Source organism: Myripristis murdjan, chromosome 10 (genome assembly GCF_902150065.1).
Source record: "Myripristis murdjan chromosome 10, fMyrMur1.1, whole genome shotgun sequence".
Classification (NCBI taxonomy): domain Eukaryota; kingdom Metazoa; phylum Chordata; class Actinopteri; order Holocentriformes; family Holocentridae; genus Myripristis; species Myripristis murdjan.
The window spans coordinates 17875749-17890166 of NC_043989.1; the positions used below are offsets into that span (position 1 = coordinate 17875749).

Sequence of the window (14418 nt, forward strand, 5' to 3'; positions counted from 1 at the left end):
CTCTGAACAGCCCCTCGCACTCAAGAGCTGAGGCAGCAATAACACACACTCTCAGACCTCCCCGTAGTTATGTATGTAGAGAGACAACTATCACTCCGGTGCACTGGTTAAATATGATGATTGCTTTATTGTACTGCACCTAAAGGCATGAGACTTCACGTGATTTACCGGTAGAGAAGCTTGCTGGCAGTGCAGCGAGATACTGACTTGCTCTATTTCTGTCCTGCCAGACCTCCATTCCAGTAAGAGGGTGAGGAATGTAAGACTAGTAGGCTACAGCTGACAGAGAGAGAGAAAGAGGGGAGGGGAGGTTGGGGGTGTAGTGGGGGACCCGAGCTGCACTCTGTGCCTGTTCTTGTGACCTCAGAAATAATATGTAACAACTTTATTCATACCTTATTATTATTTTATTTACTATGTGTCAGACCATTGTGCAGTGTTTGACTAAACCCCCATAGCCACTGCTTTCATTTGTACTGATATTCTGACACTGTAAATGTTGTGTGGCATTGCATTAATTTTTTGTATATAATCAAGTTCATTTTCTGAATCTGGGAGAGAGAGAGACTTGTGAGGAGTGACAGCAGTAACAAAACAATAATTAGCCTTTATGCAGGGGTGAGGATGGGGACAGACAAGGTGACAGCTTCCAGGAAGTGTGGAGGCCCAGCAGCACGGCAGACAGAGCCGAGCTACACTTCATAGCAGAAGCATGACTCAGGTTGGCCTACAACCCAGTGTCAGCCCCCTGCCTGTTCAGCCTTTTAGCTTTGCTGTGTGTGACTCAAATTCTGCTGGCTGCTGTCACAGCTTCACGTAGATCGCCTGACTTCCAGTCACTGCACTAACAGTGCACCAGGATTTTATCTTTAGGAAACCATCCAATTTTCTTTGTTTGAGGGGAGTGTTTTCTGGACAGCTAAATCCAGTCCATAAAAAGGGTGTTTGATTTTTTTACCCCCTCATTCTTACTTTCCATGTATTCCTGAAAATAGAATCCCCTTTCATTTTCCACCCACTGTTACTCAAGCAAGAGGGGACCATATGAGGTATACACAGACGCAGCGAGGAGCAGGGAGGGACCAGTGCTGATGGTGTTTTATACTGACCTCTTCTGCCTCCAGAGTGCACTGCACTTTGGAGGATAGATCAGATTATACACACAGGGTTGGTAAAGTTACATCCAAAATGTAATACATTGCATCCGTGATGCAATCATTCAAAAATATTCAGCCTGATTAATTTTCAATTACGCCTCGACCAAAATGCAGATTTATAGATTTACAGACTCTAATTGTAATAGTGTCCCTACATCTACCCGTCTTATAAATTATATATATAAATTATATATATATTGCATAAAAAACATGACTGTATCCCTGATTCCATAACATAAATGTCTGAACAAATTCATAACTAATGCAGCAAATAATGACTTTTTTTCCCGGATAGTAACCACTTGCAACTTTGTTTTTCTGAATAACAAAACATATTACAATGCATTTTATTTACTGTTTTCTGTAATTCTATTGCACATTACTGCATTACTCCATAATCCTGAATAGGCATTAATTCCTTTTAAGCACTTTATCTATCCCACAAAGTAATTCATTTGAAATTAGAGAAAGCAAATTTGTAAACAAAACAAAACAAAACAAAACAAAAAAAAGAAAAAAGAAAAACTGGTGGAGCACAAAAGCATTTCTGACATTCAGCATGGGGTTCACTGTTCACAATTCTCACCCTGTGCGCTCCATGCAATAATGACCACATTATGATCCAAACTGGTTGGGAATGAGAAAGGCTACTTTGTAACTAATTCCATTGAGTGGGAGGGTCACACAGGCCAGTGTAATATATAACGCTGTAAAATCATGTTTCCTTCATCAGAGTAAACACAGCGGATATATTTGCCACCTTCCCGTCTCTTGACAGCACACTTTCACCAGCCTCAGTCCTCGTGGGATTGCAGAAAAGGTAAAGAATATTCATTATCTACAGACTGAAACTATTAGCAAAAACTCAACTTCAGATCCATGTCTTTTGCTTTCATGCTTGCACAAGAAATGTCATAGTCAGTTTTACCGTTTACTGTTTGATGTCCTCAGAAGTCAAGTTCACAGCCAAGAAACAGTGTGCATGCATGGACATTAACTGAGATTCAGTGTGATTCAGATTCACCTTTATCTTACTGCATAAAGATGCTTTTAAAGTGCAGCAGTTTTGTTTTGGTTTAGCATTACCCTCCCTCTGGAAACTGTATCTCAGGTATTGAGATCAGTAGATAGAGATAGAGAGATAGAGAGAGTCTGAGCTTTAAGTTTGGTCAAAGGTACTTTGACCATCCACACAGGCTGCCTCCCGCCTCGCCTGTCTGCCGAGGTAGATGCCAGGAGGGATTAGGTGAGCTGAAATCCCCTGATGGGAGATGAGAAGGGGAAAAGCTGCCTCACAAAGAGCAAGTGTGCAGCCTGCTGCATGCATGAGCCATGAAAGCTGCTTTGTGCTCCTGTGTTTCATTAAAACATAGGGCCATTAGGCTGGCCAGCTCACACCTCCAGGTAGAGAAGGGAACCGATAATGCAAGCAGGCGTTTGCCAGAACACAAACTCCAACATAACTCCAACGTTAAGGTCACGGCTGGTTCCAGTTTTACAACCAGGTTTATAGGTGGAAGCAGGTATACGACCACTTCCATATATCATATGCCTCCAAATGCTTCCGTCGTTATAATATGATATAATGTCTTGAAAGCAATAGCATTAAGTGCATGCTTTCATGCAAATGTGATGAGTTCAGCATTTTCATAGTTTCAGTAAGGTAATATTTTATTTTTCCTCAATTTTCTATCAACTTTTGGCCTAATTCTTTATTGGTGTGAAGGGGAACTCCAATGTCACAGCCATTTGAAAGCCTGCTTCCTGGTTTATCTTAAAGGCATTATCATAAAAAGATTACCAGAACTATTGCTATCACATTGTGCTTTCAAAACATTACAAGCATGTAATCCTAATATATAGCAGCACTTTTTCCTGCTCTTTTTGAATAAGTGACATTAAAAGAGCACAACACAAAAGACAACAGATGAACAAAGAAGTAAGTAACATGAAAATTGGCCCATTTCCATTTCATCCATATTTCTTTGATCCATGCCATGCCAGATAAGTGCTGATTACTCAGCCAAATTAATGCTGGCTTCGCAGCTCCATAGTGATGGCACCGTGTGTTTCGTGATGAGGAAAGTTACAATTCCCTAAAGCAAAAATTAATGTCCATTTAAAACAGTCAATGTAAACACAAATTTTAGGTTTCTCTGTATACCCAAAGCTAATGCTGCATAAATATTAATAAAAGAATAACTACATTATTACTGAGGATTCTTGTGGAGCGTTGAGACGAAGTAAAGAATTCTTCTGAGGTTACAGCACTTTTTTTGAAAAAAATAATATTACATACAATAGGAGTGGAGCTGTTATAGACATATATCAGATGTTATGAAGAGTGTATTAGGTAAAAGAGTGTAAGTAATTGCAGGTTGAGTAAAGTGCAGTCCAGGAGCAAGGCGTTGGTGCTGTATTGTGGGCGTCAAGGAAAAACGACAGGCATCAGCATGATCATATCAGAGGCGTGATAAAGGCAGGCACATATAAAAGAATAATGCAATTTAAGAGAATAATTGTCTCTTGTAAGCACACCTCTGAGGCAGGGAACGACACAGAACAGGTAAGTGAGTTTATTCCAACTTGTCCTCGGTTCAACAGTAGTTAACCATTACTGGTGATGTGAGGGATAGTTCAAAGGGGCACAACTAGCATTAAAAACTGGTAGATCAATAGTTAAACTAAGTTATTTCACTGTAAACAAACAATGGAATGATCTGATAGTGTAGTAAAAAGTGCAATGTTTTGCTCTGAACTGTAGCACAGGAAAAGTCACAGAAATACTCAAGTCATGTGGCAGTATCTCAAAATTGGACTTCAATGCTGTGCTTGAGTAAATGTTCTTAGTTCATTTCTGCCTCTGTGTGTGTGTAAGCTCACATGTGCTACATTTGTATTATACTGTGCTTGTCCACGGTGTGTGTTATGGTGAGAGCATCTTGTGTGCATGTGTGTAGCATCACTAAGACTTAGCAAACATTATTAATCACCGTTTCATTGTTTGTTAATGGCAAAATAGTTATTTTCTAAAGTTTAATGAACTATAAATTTACTAATGATGGTTATTATAAAGTGTTGATATTTTGGCCCACAGAATAGTTTACAGCTCCAGTCCCAGCGGGTTTATCTTGTGAACTGCACCTTATCCATGCAAAAGTGATAAAGTTGTTTGAATGTTATTTTTTCAGTCTGTGTATTAGTGGCTGCCTTTGATAGTTTGAGATAACTGTAAGAGTTTTGTATCAGTGTTTGATAAAAAGCTGCTATGCTATGCAAGACCACTGTTAGATTTAAAATAGAGGTCAAGAATAATGTTGCTGTAAGCAGGAAATATTTTTCTCCAGGGATGACCTGACAATTATTCACTGACATGTTAAGTGATCCGTCCTCCCCTTAATCCACCGCCTCCCCTTCCCTCTCTCCCACTCCTGCTTATTCCCTCGCTCTTGGTCTTGCACTGTACTCCCACCTGTGTCTCCTCTTTAATTCTCTCATCTTTCAATCAGTCCCCTACCTGAGTCCTAGAAACATGTCAAGTGGTGGGATGAAGTCGTTTTTGCTGAGCCTGTCTCGGAGGAAGCCCCTGGAGCCCGACGGCGAACAGTCCACATTTAACCGATGCCTAACCACCCTGGACTTGGTGGCCCTCGGTGTGGGCAGCACCCTGGGAGCTGGGGTCTATGTCCTCTCTGGAGAGGTAGCCAGAGCCACCGCCGGACCCAGCATCATCATCTCCTTCTTCATCGCTGCCCTGGCCTCCATATTTGCCGGGCTGTGCTATGCAGAGTTTGGGTCTCGGGTTCCCAAAACGGGCTCAGCATACCTCTACAGCTATGTGACTGTGGGAGAGCTGCTGGCATTTATCACTGGATGGAATCTGTTGCTCTCCTACGTCATAGGTAACTCTCATACACAGGATTTGTTTTATGCATTATCAATTAGCAATTAATTATTGTTATGCAGCTGTTTGCAGATACCAGTTTATAAAAAACTAATCTCATTTTAGGGCTTCCTTTGATGGCGTTTAATCTAATTTTATGCTTAACCTTCCTGTTACCTTCAAATTTGCTAACATTTTTCATCAAATGCAAGCAATTTGACCCCAGCAATTTAAACTTCCAGAAAATGATTATAATAAAAAATGTTGCCCAAGTTGATGTGTCAGGTATTGTATGTTTTTTGTTGACTACCTAAATAGACCTTTGAATAAAACATACCATCTGTTAATGTCATATCATATTAATTTTATATTTACCCCCTTGTCCACATTGAATTACCAAAAGTCATGAAATACAAAGCAAAAAAAAAAATAAAAAAAAAATGAATCATGTATTTAGAGATGTCAAACATTGAGCTGGGTCAAACTGACCCCAAGGATAATAGGAGAATTAAAGTGATGCCAAAAGAATATGACAAAGTTGTATATTGTAATGTCTACTTGATCTTAGGCTGAAACATTCACTGTCATTCTCTTATGTAACATGTTTGGCTCATTGAGAACATGGAGTCTCATGAATGATCAACCATCCATTCATGGCTCCAGTGCATCCTGTAACCTTTCACCTGCTGTAAAAGCAGATTTTTGAATGCTCGCTCTATACAGACAGACAAGGTTTGGCAATCAGCGCTTCCTGTGGCTGACAGACATGATAATCATGACAGTGCTGTTACACAGCTTGTTAAATTCATTGCCGCCGTGTTATTTTCACTAAAAGCAAGAGCACTGCTCAAAACAGATAAGCAGTAAACTGTTAAAGACTCATGTACAGAAATCATTGCATGTGTATTTATGACCTTACTTACCTGGTGGCTCAGGTTAATTAGTTTACTGTATCTTTCTCTCCTGATCTCCTCAGGGACATCTAGTGTTGCTCGGGCATGGAGCGGCACTTTTGATGACCTTATCGGAGATGTCATGGCCACGTACTTAGGAAAACACGTTGCCATGGGCTTACCTGGCCTGGCACCATACCCAGACTTTTTTGCTGCAGCTCTTATCATGCTTCTGGCAGGTAATATCATTTTATTGAAGGCTCTGTCAACAGCTCAGTGACATTATGGTGACTATAATGGAAAGATGTAAAAAAAAAAAAAAAAAAAAAAATCAATATGTTGTTTTCCATGTAGGCCTGCTAGCCTTTGGAGTAAAAGAGTCAACAACAATCAACAAGATCTTCACAGCAATCAACATCCTGGTGCTGGTGTTTGTCATCCTGTCTGGCTTCATCAAGGGAGACATCTCCAACTGGAACATCAGCACAGAGGCTGTGCTGAACGCAACAGCAGAACTCAAGTAATGTCTAAGAGCAATATAGTCCTACCTGCATTTAGGTGTGTGCAGGATCCTCACAGTCTGATTCAGTGTACACAGCATGGTTAGCCTAAACAACACAGTGATTCTGTCTCCCATGCAGAAACCTGACCTCCACAGCCAATCTGACTAGTGAGTATGGAGTCGGTGGATTTTTCCCCTACGGCGTTGATGGGACCCTGGCTGGAGCTGCGACGTGTTTCTATGCTTTTGTTGGATTTGACTGCATCGCCACAACTAGTAAGAGAGGACTTCATGCAGTATCAATTATCTTATAAACTGTAGGATTATTGGACAACCTGTATTTTTTAAAATAATAATAAAAAAAAAAAAACAATTACACAACTGTTGCAAAAAAAAATTACATCATAAACAATTACAGTTCCACATCCATACCCTTTTTGATTAAAAAAAAAATAGCTGAAATAACAAGTTTCAAGTTGTAGCTCTTTATATTCTTGATTCTTGTTTCTCTACTTACTGTAATGGAAACGTTGAGACACTAGAATAGAAACATTCAAGCTTGAAACATCAGCTGGATAATGTAGTCTCCCGCCAAAATGTGATTAAAATGTCCGTCTAAATGGACTGAAAGCAATGACACTGTTTAATATGTTAAATGTCCACATAATGCAATAATATCACAATATTACATGGAAGAATTATTACAATATGTCTTCTTAGTTACACTACAAAAGGAGTGCACTATGTTTAAATTATGATGTAATAATAATAAGGACTAATATAATGATGTAATAACTCAGTATTACATTGCTATTCTACTTAGTATTAATATTATTTCATCAGCTAAACATGTTACACCCCTTACACATGCTGGCCAGTGTAATAATATATTTATATTACTGCAACTCATCTGGCAATTTGTTATATTATTTTTTAAATGCATTTAGAGGTACTTTTTATGGCATTGTAACATTTGACATTAATATTTCCAATTGATAATAATAACTATGATTATATATACTATAATACGCTATACTTTTGTAGTATAGTATATTATAGTATATATACTATGATTTTCAGCTGCTCCAGGGCTCTAAACAAATCAGCACCCACTATATAATTTTAGCCTAATCACTCTTTAGTTTCCAAGCTAAAGGGCAAATTGTTGCTGGTATTTGTCAGGTTTGCTGGCTCATGTTCCCTTTTTTCAGGCAACATCCAAATATTAATTCCATGCAATTAATCTTAAAAGTATCACTGACATCTGTGCATCTTTCTTCCAAGGCGAGGAGGTCAAGAATCCCCAAAAGTCGATTCCCCTGGGCATCGTGGCCTCACTGCTCATCTGTTTCCTGGCCTACTTTGCTGTGTCTGCTGCTCTCACCCTGATGATGCCCTATTACATGCTTAATGTCCAAAGCCCTCTGCCAGTGGCCTTTGAATACATCGGCTGGGGTCCCGCCAAATACGCCGTGGCTGTGGGATCGCTTTGTGCCCTTTCTACAAGGTGAGAAACTTTTCTTGTTGGTGCCACAAAGTTATACAGTCACTTTAAATGCATTTTGTCTGGTTTTATTTTTATTTTCCTTCCAAAACAAAGGTCATCTGTCAGTGTTACTTTATGCTTCTTTTACATTATTTTAAAACCTTTTAAAGGTTAAATATTTAAAAGCACCTCACAATTTTATCATTGTCAAAGCAGCACACAGTGCTTTGATGGCATCGATAACTGGCAGGAAACTCTCAAATTCAGTGAGCCGTCACACATTTCAGTGTGATTTCAGCATCTGTAAATCTGAGGACTAAAGATGACCAAAAAGCACGTCACTAGGAAAAGGGGAGGAGCTGATATTACAGCACCAATCAACAGCAAATCAGGAAGAGGCCGGGCTCAAATGACATCACTAACAGACAGGAAACTCATCCTCTTAGTCTGATGATTTATCACACGTCAGTGCAATTTCAGGATCTATACACATGCTCAATCAGAAAACAGACAATCAGGAAATGGGGAGATGCTTAAATGTTATAATTAATCAATAGGGCAGTCTCTTTATTCCAAGGAGCCATTAAATAGGGCACTACAGCAAAACCCACAGCAACATTTAGATCAACATTGCCAATCAGGAAAGGGAGAAGGGCTTAAATGAGTATCCATTCAACAGGAAACTTCCCCCCAGTCAAACAAGCCATCACTGAACATGCAGAGTCAAACAGAGATAATGAGACCAGCACAAAGATTTTTTTTTGACATTTTTGCCAACAAAATGATCTTTAAAGGACTAAAATGTTTATATCTCCATTATTTGACAAAAGACTGTGTTTGTGTCTCCAGCTTGCTGGGCTCCATGTTCCCGATGCCCCGCGTGCTGTTCGCCATGGCCAGAGACGGCCTGCTTTTCAAATCGCTCAGCAAAGTCAGCTCCAGGGGGAGTCCTGCCATAGCCACGGTGTCATCTGGAATCGTGGCAGGTACAGCTGTCCTGTGGGAGGATTTGTCTGGCTTGAATTTACATGTCCAACTGTTTATGAGCCTACACGCATGCTGAGGTTTAGGGCCTTGAGGTGACTCTGCTCTCCCTGTTTTTTTAGCCATCATGGCTCTGCTCTTTGATCTGAAGGCGTTGGTGGACATGATGTCCATTGGAACCTTGTTTGCTTACACACTTGTGGCCATATGCATTCTAATACTGAGGTAAGTATTAGAGGAGTACTGGTTCATTAATTGCATTACAGGGGCAGATTTAGATAGATATATGTGTATATGAACTTCAGACTTTATTGTTGGTTGGTTTGGGTCTTGGAGCGAGCAATTTTAGTGCTTTAAGGCTGGATGCTTTTGTTTGTTGCACTTGCATGACTGATCTAAAATTTGGATGTTGTATTTCTTATCTGTCCAATAAAGGTACCAAGAGGGTGACTCTGAAGACACAGACCTGAAGATCAGAGAATCAAACTCCAAATATGGCTGCCTAAAGCCGCCATCATCCCCCACTACAGAAACCTCAAGAACAGTCACAAGCCTGATGATATTTTGTAGTAAGTGAACCAGAAATACCAAAAACATCCATGGCTTCTCATGTGCCGCTTAAGCTTTCTTTGGTCCCCTTTCTTGACCAACAACATTTCAATCCAACAAATTGGTCTCGCTCATTCAAGTCTTTCCTCGTCTCACTCTGCAGTTGTGTGTGTGATCGGCCTCAGCGTCCTCCTGACCCAGGCTATAAATGCTGTCTCCCAGAAGGAAGTGTGGAGTCTGGTGTGCGTCTCCATTTTAGCCTTTCTCCTGGTGGTCTCCGTTTTCTTTATCTGGAGGCACCCACAGAACGCCACCAGGGCGACTTTCATGGTCAGCATGTTTTAAGAGTACATCTGTGACTCAAAATCCGGTGTGTTACTTGTTATAAGCGTCAACTAGAAAAGTCTTTCATGTTGCCTTTTTCTCTGTTCATAGGTGCCCTTACTTCCTGTCCTGCCTGTAATGAGCGTGTTCATCAATGTCTACCTGATGGTCCAGTTGGGAGCAGACACATGGCTACGATACGCCATCTGGATGTTAGTGGGTAAGACCTCTCAAGCATTTGAAAGTACATAAATGATAAAATCAAAAATTTAAAGGGTTGAGGGTTCTACGGTTGATTGAGACTTTATTGTATCAGGCGGTGAACTGTAATGACCCTTCACCTCTTTCTGCAGGGTTCATCATCTATTTTGGCTATGGGATCCGTTTCAGTGTTCAAAAGCAGCGTCTCCTATCTGGACAAGAGACGATTGAAACTGTCAGTGGCCAAACGGACAAAGAAGTCATCAAAGAGGAGAAATTTTGAGTTTTTGGTGGAGTTTTTGGTTACAGCGAGCGTACACTGTAAATGTGTACCTGCTGTTCCGCCTGGACTTGGTGTCGAACTGCCTCCGCTGTCTGAGAGTGTCGGTGTGACAGCTATAATGCACTTACTTGACAAGTGGACAGATGGGTCAGTTTTTAATCCACACTGCCACTGTATTTAATGGTAATACCGTTTGTGTCCCTTCTCTGGTGTTTGCAGTGAGAAACCGCCTTGTTAAACTGTTATTTCATTTTTTTTTATGTGTAATGTAAGTTCAAAGTGTGAAGTAAAGAACAGGGAACGAAGATGTTTTTCAAAACAAAGCAGGAACATGTGTAAAAAGGGCTCGAGCACTTTGGTATGAATCATTTCATTACAGTTTGATACAAAAGTTTACATTTTTCATAACCAATGTAAAAAAAATATCCAAACCTAGTCATGATTTATGAGTGAAATTAAATAGTTTTTACATATCAAAACACAGAGGTACACTTGTATCATATTTACATATAATGTAGAAACAGAGCGCCTTTTATTATTATTTTTCTGTTTTTAGTCTGTTTGGAGATTTATTTAATTAATGTTGTTTTGTTTAGAGGTGTTTATATTGAAAATGTTTGTGAATGAAAAATTGTAACACATCCATGAATTAAAAAGCAATGCTCAGATTTTGGATGGCTACGATTTGGAATTTGGATCACATGTTTACATGGACAAGTTGAAGAAAAAAAAAAATGTCTAGTTCCCTTCTGAACTCAGTATAAAGACACAGAATCTGCACAATGGCCAGAGTTCACAGAGAACAATGGCAGCTTTCACATGAGCTTACCTGTGTCATGTTCATAATCATGGCTTAGCTAGTCTCGCAAAACTAAAGGTTCATACTGTTCACCTCAAATTGTCTCTATAGAGATATGCTGTGGATTTCATCAAACATGCACATCCTACTCTGATTTTCTGTTCTTTGTTTTGAAATATATACTCATTAGTATTAATTGGTGATAATGTACATCAACAACAGTAGAAAAAACAGAGCCGTACATTATGTGATGAGGTATAAGTTTTGCATTGATGGATGCGTGATCAAGTCTGCTACTTGCTGTACCTGTTGAAAAACTATTTGTGTTTCCAGGATATTTGATTTGTTAGCCACCAAATGTGTTTTTTAAAGCCCTGCCACAGTCCTCCTGTGGTGTGTGTGGTGTGCCTTGCAGGGCCAGCACACTTCCAGTCCAGCAGCTAAGCAAACAGGCTCTGCGATTCCAGATGGAGGGGCCTCTGTCTCTGGACCCTCATTGGCTGAGACGAGCTTGAAAGGCTCCATTGAGCCAGTCAGGAGGAATTTGGGGTGCTAATGCTGCTCTCAGGAGGAGGAATTTGTGTGATTCTGTTAAACAGCTGACCACTCACTCTGCAAGCGCTGCCCTCCTCCTCCTCCTCTCTCTCTTTCTCTCTCCTTCACTCTTCTCTCACCTTCTCTCTCTCCTTTCCTCTTCTTTTGGTTTCTGCTGTGGTGTTGAACTACATGAACTAATAATCCACAGGCCAGCATAATAATCCATAGATCAGTCATGCTTTTGGTGAAATTGTTTGGGGCGAAGTGGAGGCTGGTATTGAGCGCTCTTGTCATTTGTGCTCTAATCCTCGAGTTAGGTAAGTGACTTGCTGAGCGGTTCTTTGAGCATGAATTCCTAGAATTACTAAGAGAGGTCGATTTCTGTCGGCCTAACGCAAGATATGGCTTACTGCAGAAACTTTTACTGAAATAATAAGCACTGGCAATGCCGTACAATCCTGCCATATTCTTCTTTGTAGGGATAATGAGTTGTTATTGCTCATTTCATGTTACTAAACTTTTTATGGTATCAACATTTGCGACCCATTGATGCCATGTTATGTCCTTTAATCTGTAGGATATTGTCAGAAGGATGCCCAAGAACTTCAGACCACTCCAGGGAGGAAGTCCAAGCCCACGAAACCCAAACAGGAGAAAGCAACAAATAAAGGGCCTAGAGCTGCAACAGCTAAACCCAAGGTCAAAGCTGCAGGCCAGGGGCAGACCTTCCTCACACAGGTGCTGCATCATGCAACTGTAACATCCAGTGCAGATTAAATTTTGGAGGTTTACACCAGCATGCATAACAAACACTGAACAGAACCATTATGCATGAGGAAGTAGGGCTGGTAGAAAAAGCAACCGTTCATTGAGGCAAATGAGTCATCACTTATCTATGTACAGTAGAGAGACGTTATCTGTGTTCTTGTATCTGACACGTGTAGGTGCTAAACAAGGGTAACTTCAAGAAGGTGGGGGACACCCTGAGTGTGCCGGCTGGAGACACGCTGGAGTTGAGATGCAAGGGCAAGCCTGTCCAGTGGGGCGTACCCTCGTACCTGGAGGAGGACGATGATGGCAGACTCAAGTAGGCAACATGCTTTATGGCAGTGGCTTATAATGCATACTGGACAATTTATTTTTCAGTTGATAAGGCTTAGCCAGGATGCTTACTCATAATTACCCAGAATGATTACCCATAATTACCCAGAAAAATGACCCCTATACTGGAAAATGAGTGTTTTGCTTGACTGTTTCCTGTTTTGCTTCACCAGAATCATCCAACATGAGAGATACGGAGCTCTGACATTAGTCAACACCACGGGTGCGGACACAGGGGAGTACACTTGTTACCCTATGTATTGTGAGGACACTGACTGCAGAAAGGAGTATGACAAAGCTGTCAAAGTCTTCGTCTTCTTCCCTGGTACAATGAATGACTTTTATTGCAGCTGAAACACGCACTTCTCAGAACTGCTTTATTTTTTACAACCAGGCTGTTTTCTTATGTTCTTTGTGTTATCTTATCATCAGTCCTTCCATATCTACTCCCTGTACTTACTAGACCCACAAGAGCTGTTTGTGCCGTCATCTGACTACTACGAGGTGATCCAGCTGCGAACCAACTGGCCGACGGTCCTCCCCTGCCAGGTGACCTCACCTGAGGCCAAGGTGACGCTGCATCGTGAGTTCCCCCCGGTGGAGGTGGCAGTGGATGGGAGAGAGATCTCCTTTAATGTCAAAAAGGGCTTCACCATCCACCGGCCCCGGCCTCATCATGCCGGAGCCTTGTACTGTGTGGCCAGCCTGGGCAACCTGAGGCAGAGCTCCACCAAGTACATGCTCATCTACGTCAACTGTGAGTTCTGCAGCATGCACTTCCTCATACATTACTATTCTGTCATTCAAGAGTCTGAAATTTGCCTGACGTGCACATCTTTGGACTGCGGGACAAAAATAGAGCACCTCTTATCTGAATGCAACACACTTCTGGATTCGTGTTTGGTGCAACTCATGATTCCCACAGTTCATTGATTTTCTACATTTTTCATCAGACCCCATGGCTCCTCCTGCTCCAGTCATCCAGGCCTCGGCGAGCTCTGTGTCTTTGGGAGGGAACCTGCAAGTCAGCTGCACTGTGATTGGGGAGCAGGACGTGGCCGTAGATTTTACCTGGGAGTACCCCGGACAGCAGGTCAGATGGAGAAGAGTGCAAACTACTGCCCTGTATGCTGTGTGTGTGTGATTCTGTACTGAATTTACCACCTGTGTTGGCTGGTTTGCAGATCGGCAGGCCTCCGTACACCCAGGAGAGTGTGAGGTCGGGAGGTGCAGGCCGGCAGCAGTCTCAGTCGATTCTCCTGGTGGAGGAGGTGAGAGACGTGGACCAAGGAACGTACACCTGCACAGCCGAGAACCTGCAGGGGGCCAAATCAGTATCCACCACCGTTAAAGTGGTCGGCAAAGCCAAACCCAAGAAACCATGAGAGAGAGAGAGAGAGAGAGAGAGAGAGAGAGGTTAAAGAAGCAGTGGACTCAAAAATGAAAATGTTATCTTTACTCCGTCACACCAGTTGTAATGCAGGTGAAGTGTCTGTGGTCCATACAACAAACAGGGAGGGTAGCTATATTCCAGTTCCCTGGTAGCTTTCTTGAAAAACTGAAATCAGTGGGTACCATTTTTTAGAGTTACTTCTCCAAAGCCAAGCAATGGCATCCTGGGAGGAAAAGACCTAAATGTCACTGTTATTTTGTTCAAATTGTCACTGTATCTTTGAAAGCAACAGTTCAGATGAATCCCTTTCTTCTTGCCTTGAATTC

General features: G+C 41.4%; 2 protein-coding genes across 4 annotated transcripts in view; both read left to right on the top strand.

The window, feature by feature from the left end:
- Nucleotides 1–4689: 4689 nt before the first annotated feature.
- Nucleotides 4690–10800, top strand: LOC115366508 (cationic amino acid transporter 2). The gene is made up of 11 exons (XM_030061997.1): nt 4690–5059; nt 6017–6172; nt 6288–6453; nt 6575–6711; nt 7720–7942; nt 8771–8907; nt 9028–9130; nt 9341–9474; nt 9618–9784; nt 9890–9998; nt 10132–10800. The coding sequence occupies exons 1-11, from the start codon at nt 4690–4692 to the stop codon at nt 10260–10262; spliced, it is 1833 nt and encodes a 610-aa protein (XP_029917857.1). The 3' UTR covers nt 10263–10800.
- Nucleotides 10801–11673: 873 nt separating this feature from the next.
- LOC115366787 (platelet-derived growth factor receptor-like protein) overlaps nt 11674–14418 on the top strand; it is a 14537-nt gene continuing 11792 nt past the window's right edge. For 2 of the 3 annotated variants that reach the window (XM_030062416.1, XM_030062415.1), the window contains exons 1-7: nt 11674–11915; nt 12176–12336; nt 12543–12685; nt 12873–13024; nt 13163–13456; nt 13653–13792; nt 13884–14115. In XM_030062416.1, the coding sequence (XP_029918276.1) occupies nt 11834–11915; nt 12176–12336; nt 12543–12685; nt 12873–13024; nt 13163–13456; nt 13653–13792; nt 13884–14084 (1173 nt within the window). In that variant the 5' untranslated portion in view covers nt 11674–11833 and the 3' untranslated portion in view covers nt 14085–14115. Of the gene's footprint in view, nt 11916–12175; nt 12337–12542; nt 12686–12872; nt 13025–13162; nt 13457–13652; nt 13793–13883 lie in introns of all 3 variants that reach the window. The other variant, XM_030062414.1, reaches the window with a different exon arrangement.

Excerpts from the sequence above, each read along its gene's own strand:
- LOC115366508 (XM_030061997.1), top strand. The coding sequence starts at position 4,690 with ATGTCAAGTGGTGGGATGAAGTCGTTTTTGCTGAGCCTGTCTCGGAGG. Across the intron at positions 9,131-9,340 it reads ATATGCATTCTAATACTGAG|GTACCAAGAGGGTGACTCTG; the intron begins GTAAGTATTAGA and ends TGTCCAATAAAG. Across the intron at positions 9,999-10,131 it reads CGCCATCTGGATGTTAGTGG|GGTTCATCATCTATTTTGGC; the intron begins GTAAGACCTCTC and ends CTCTTTCTGCAG.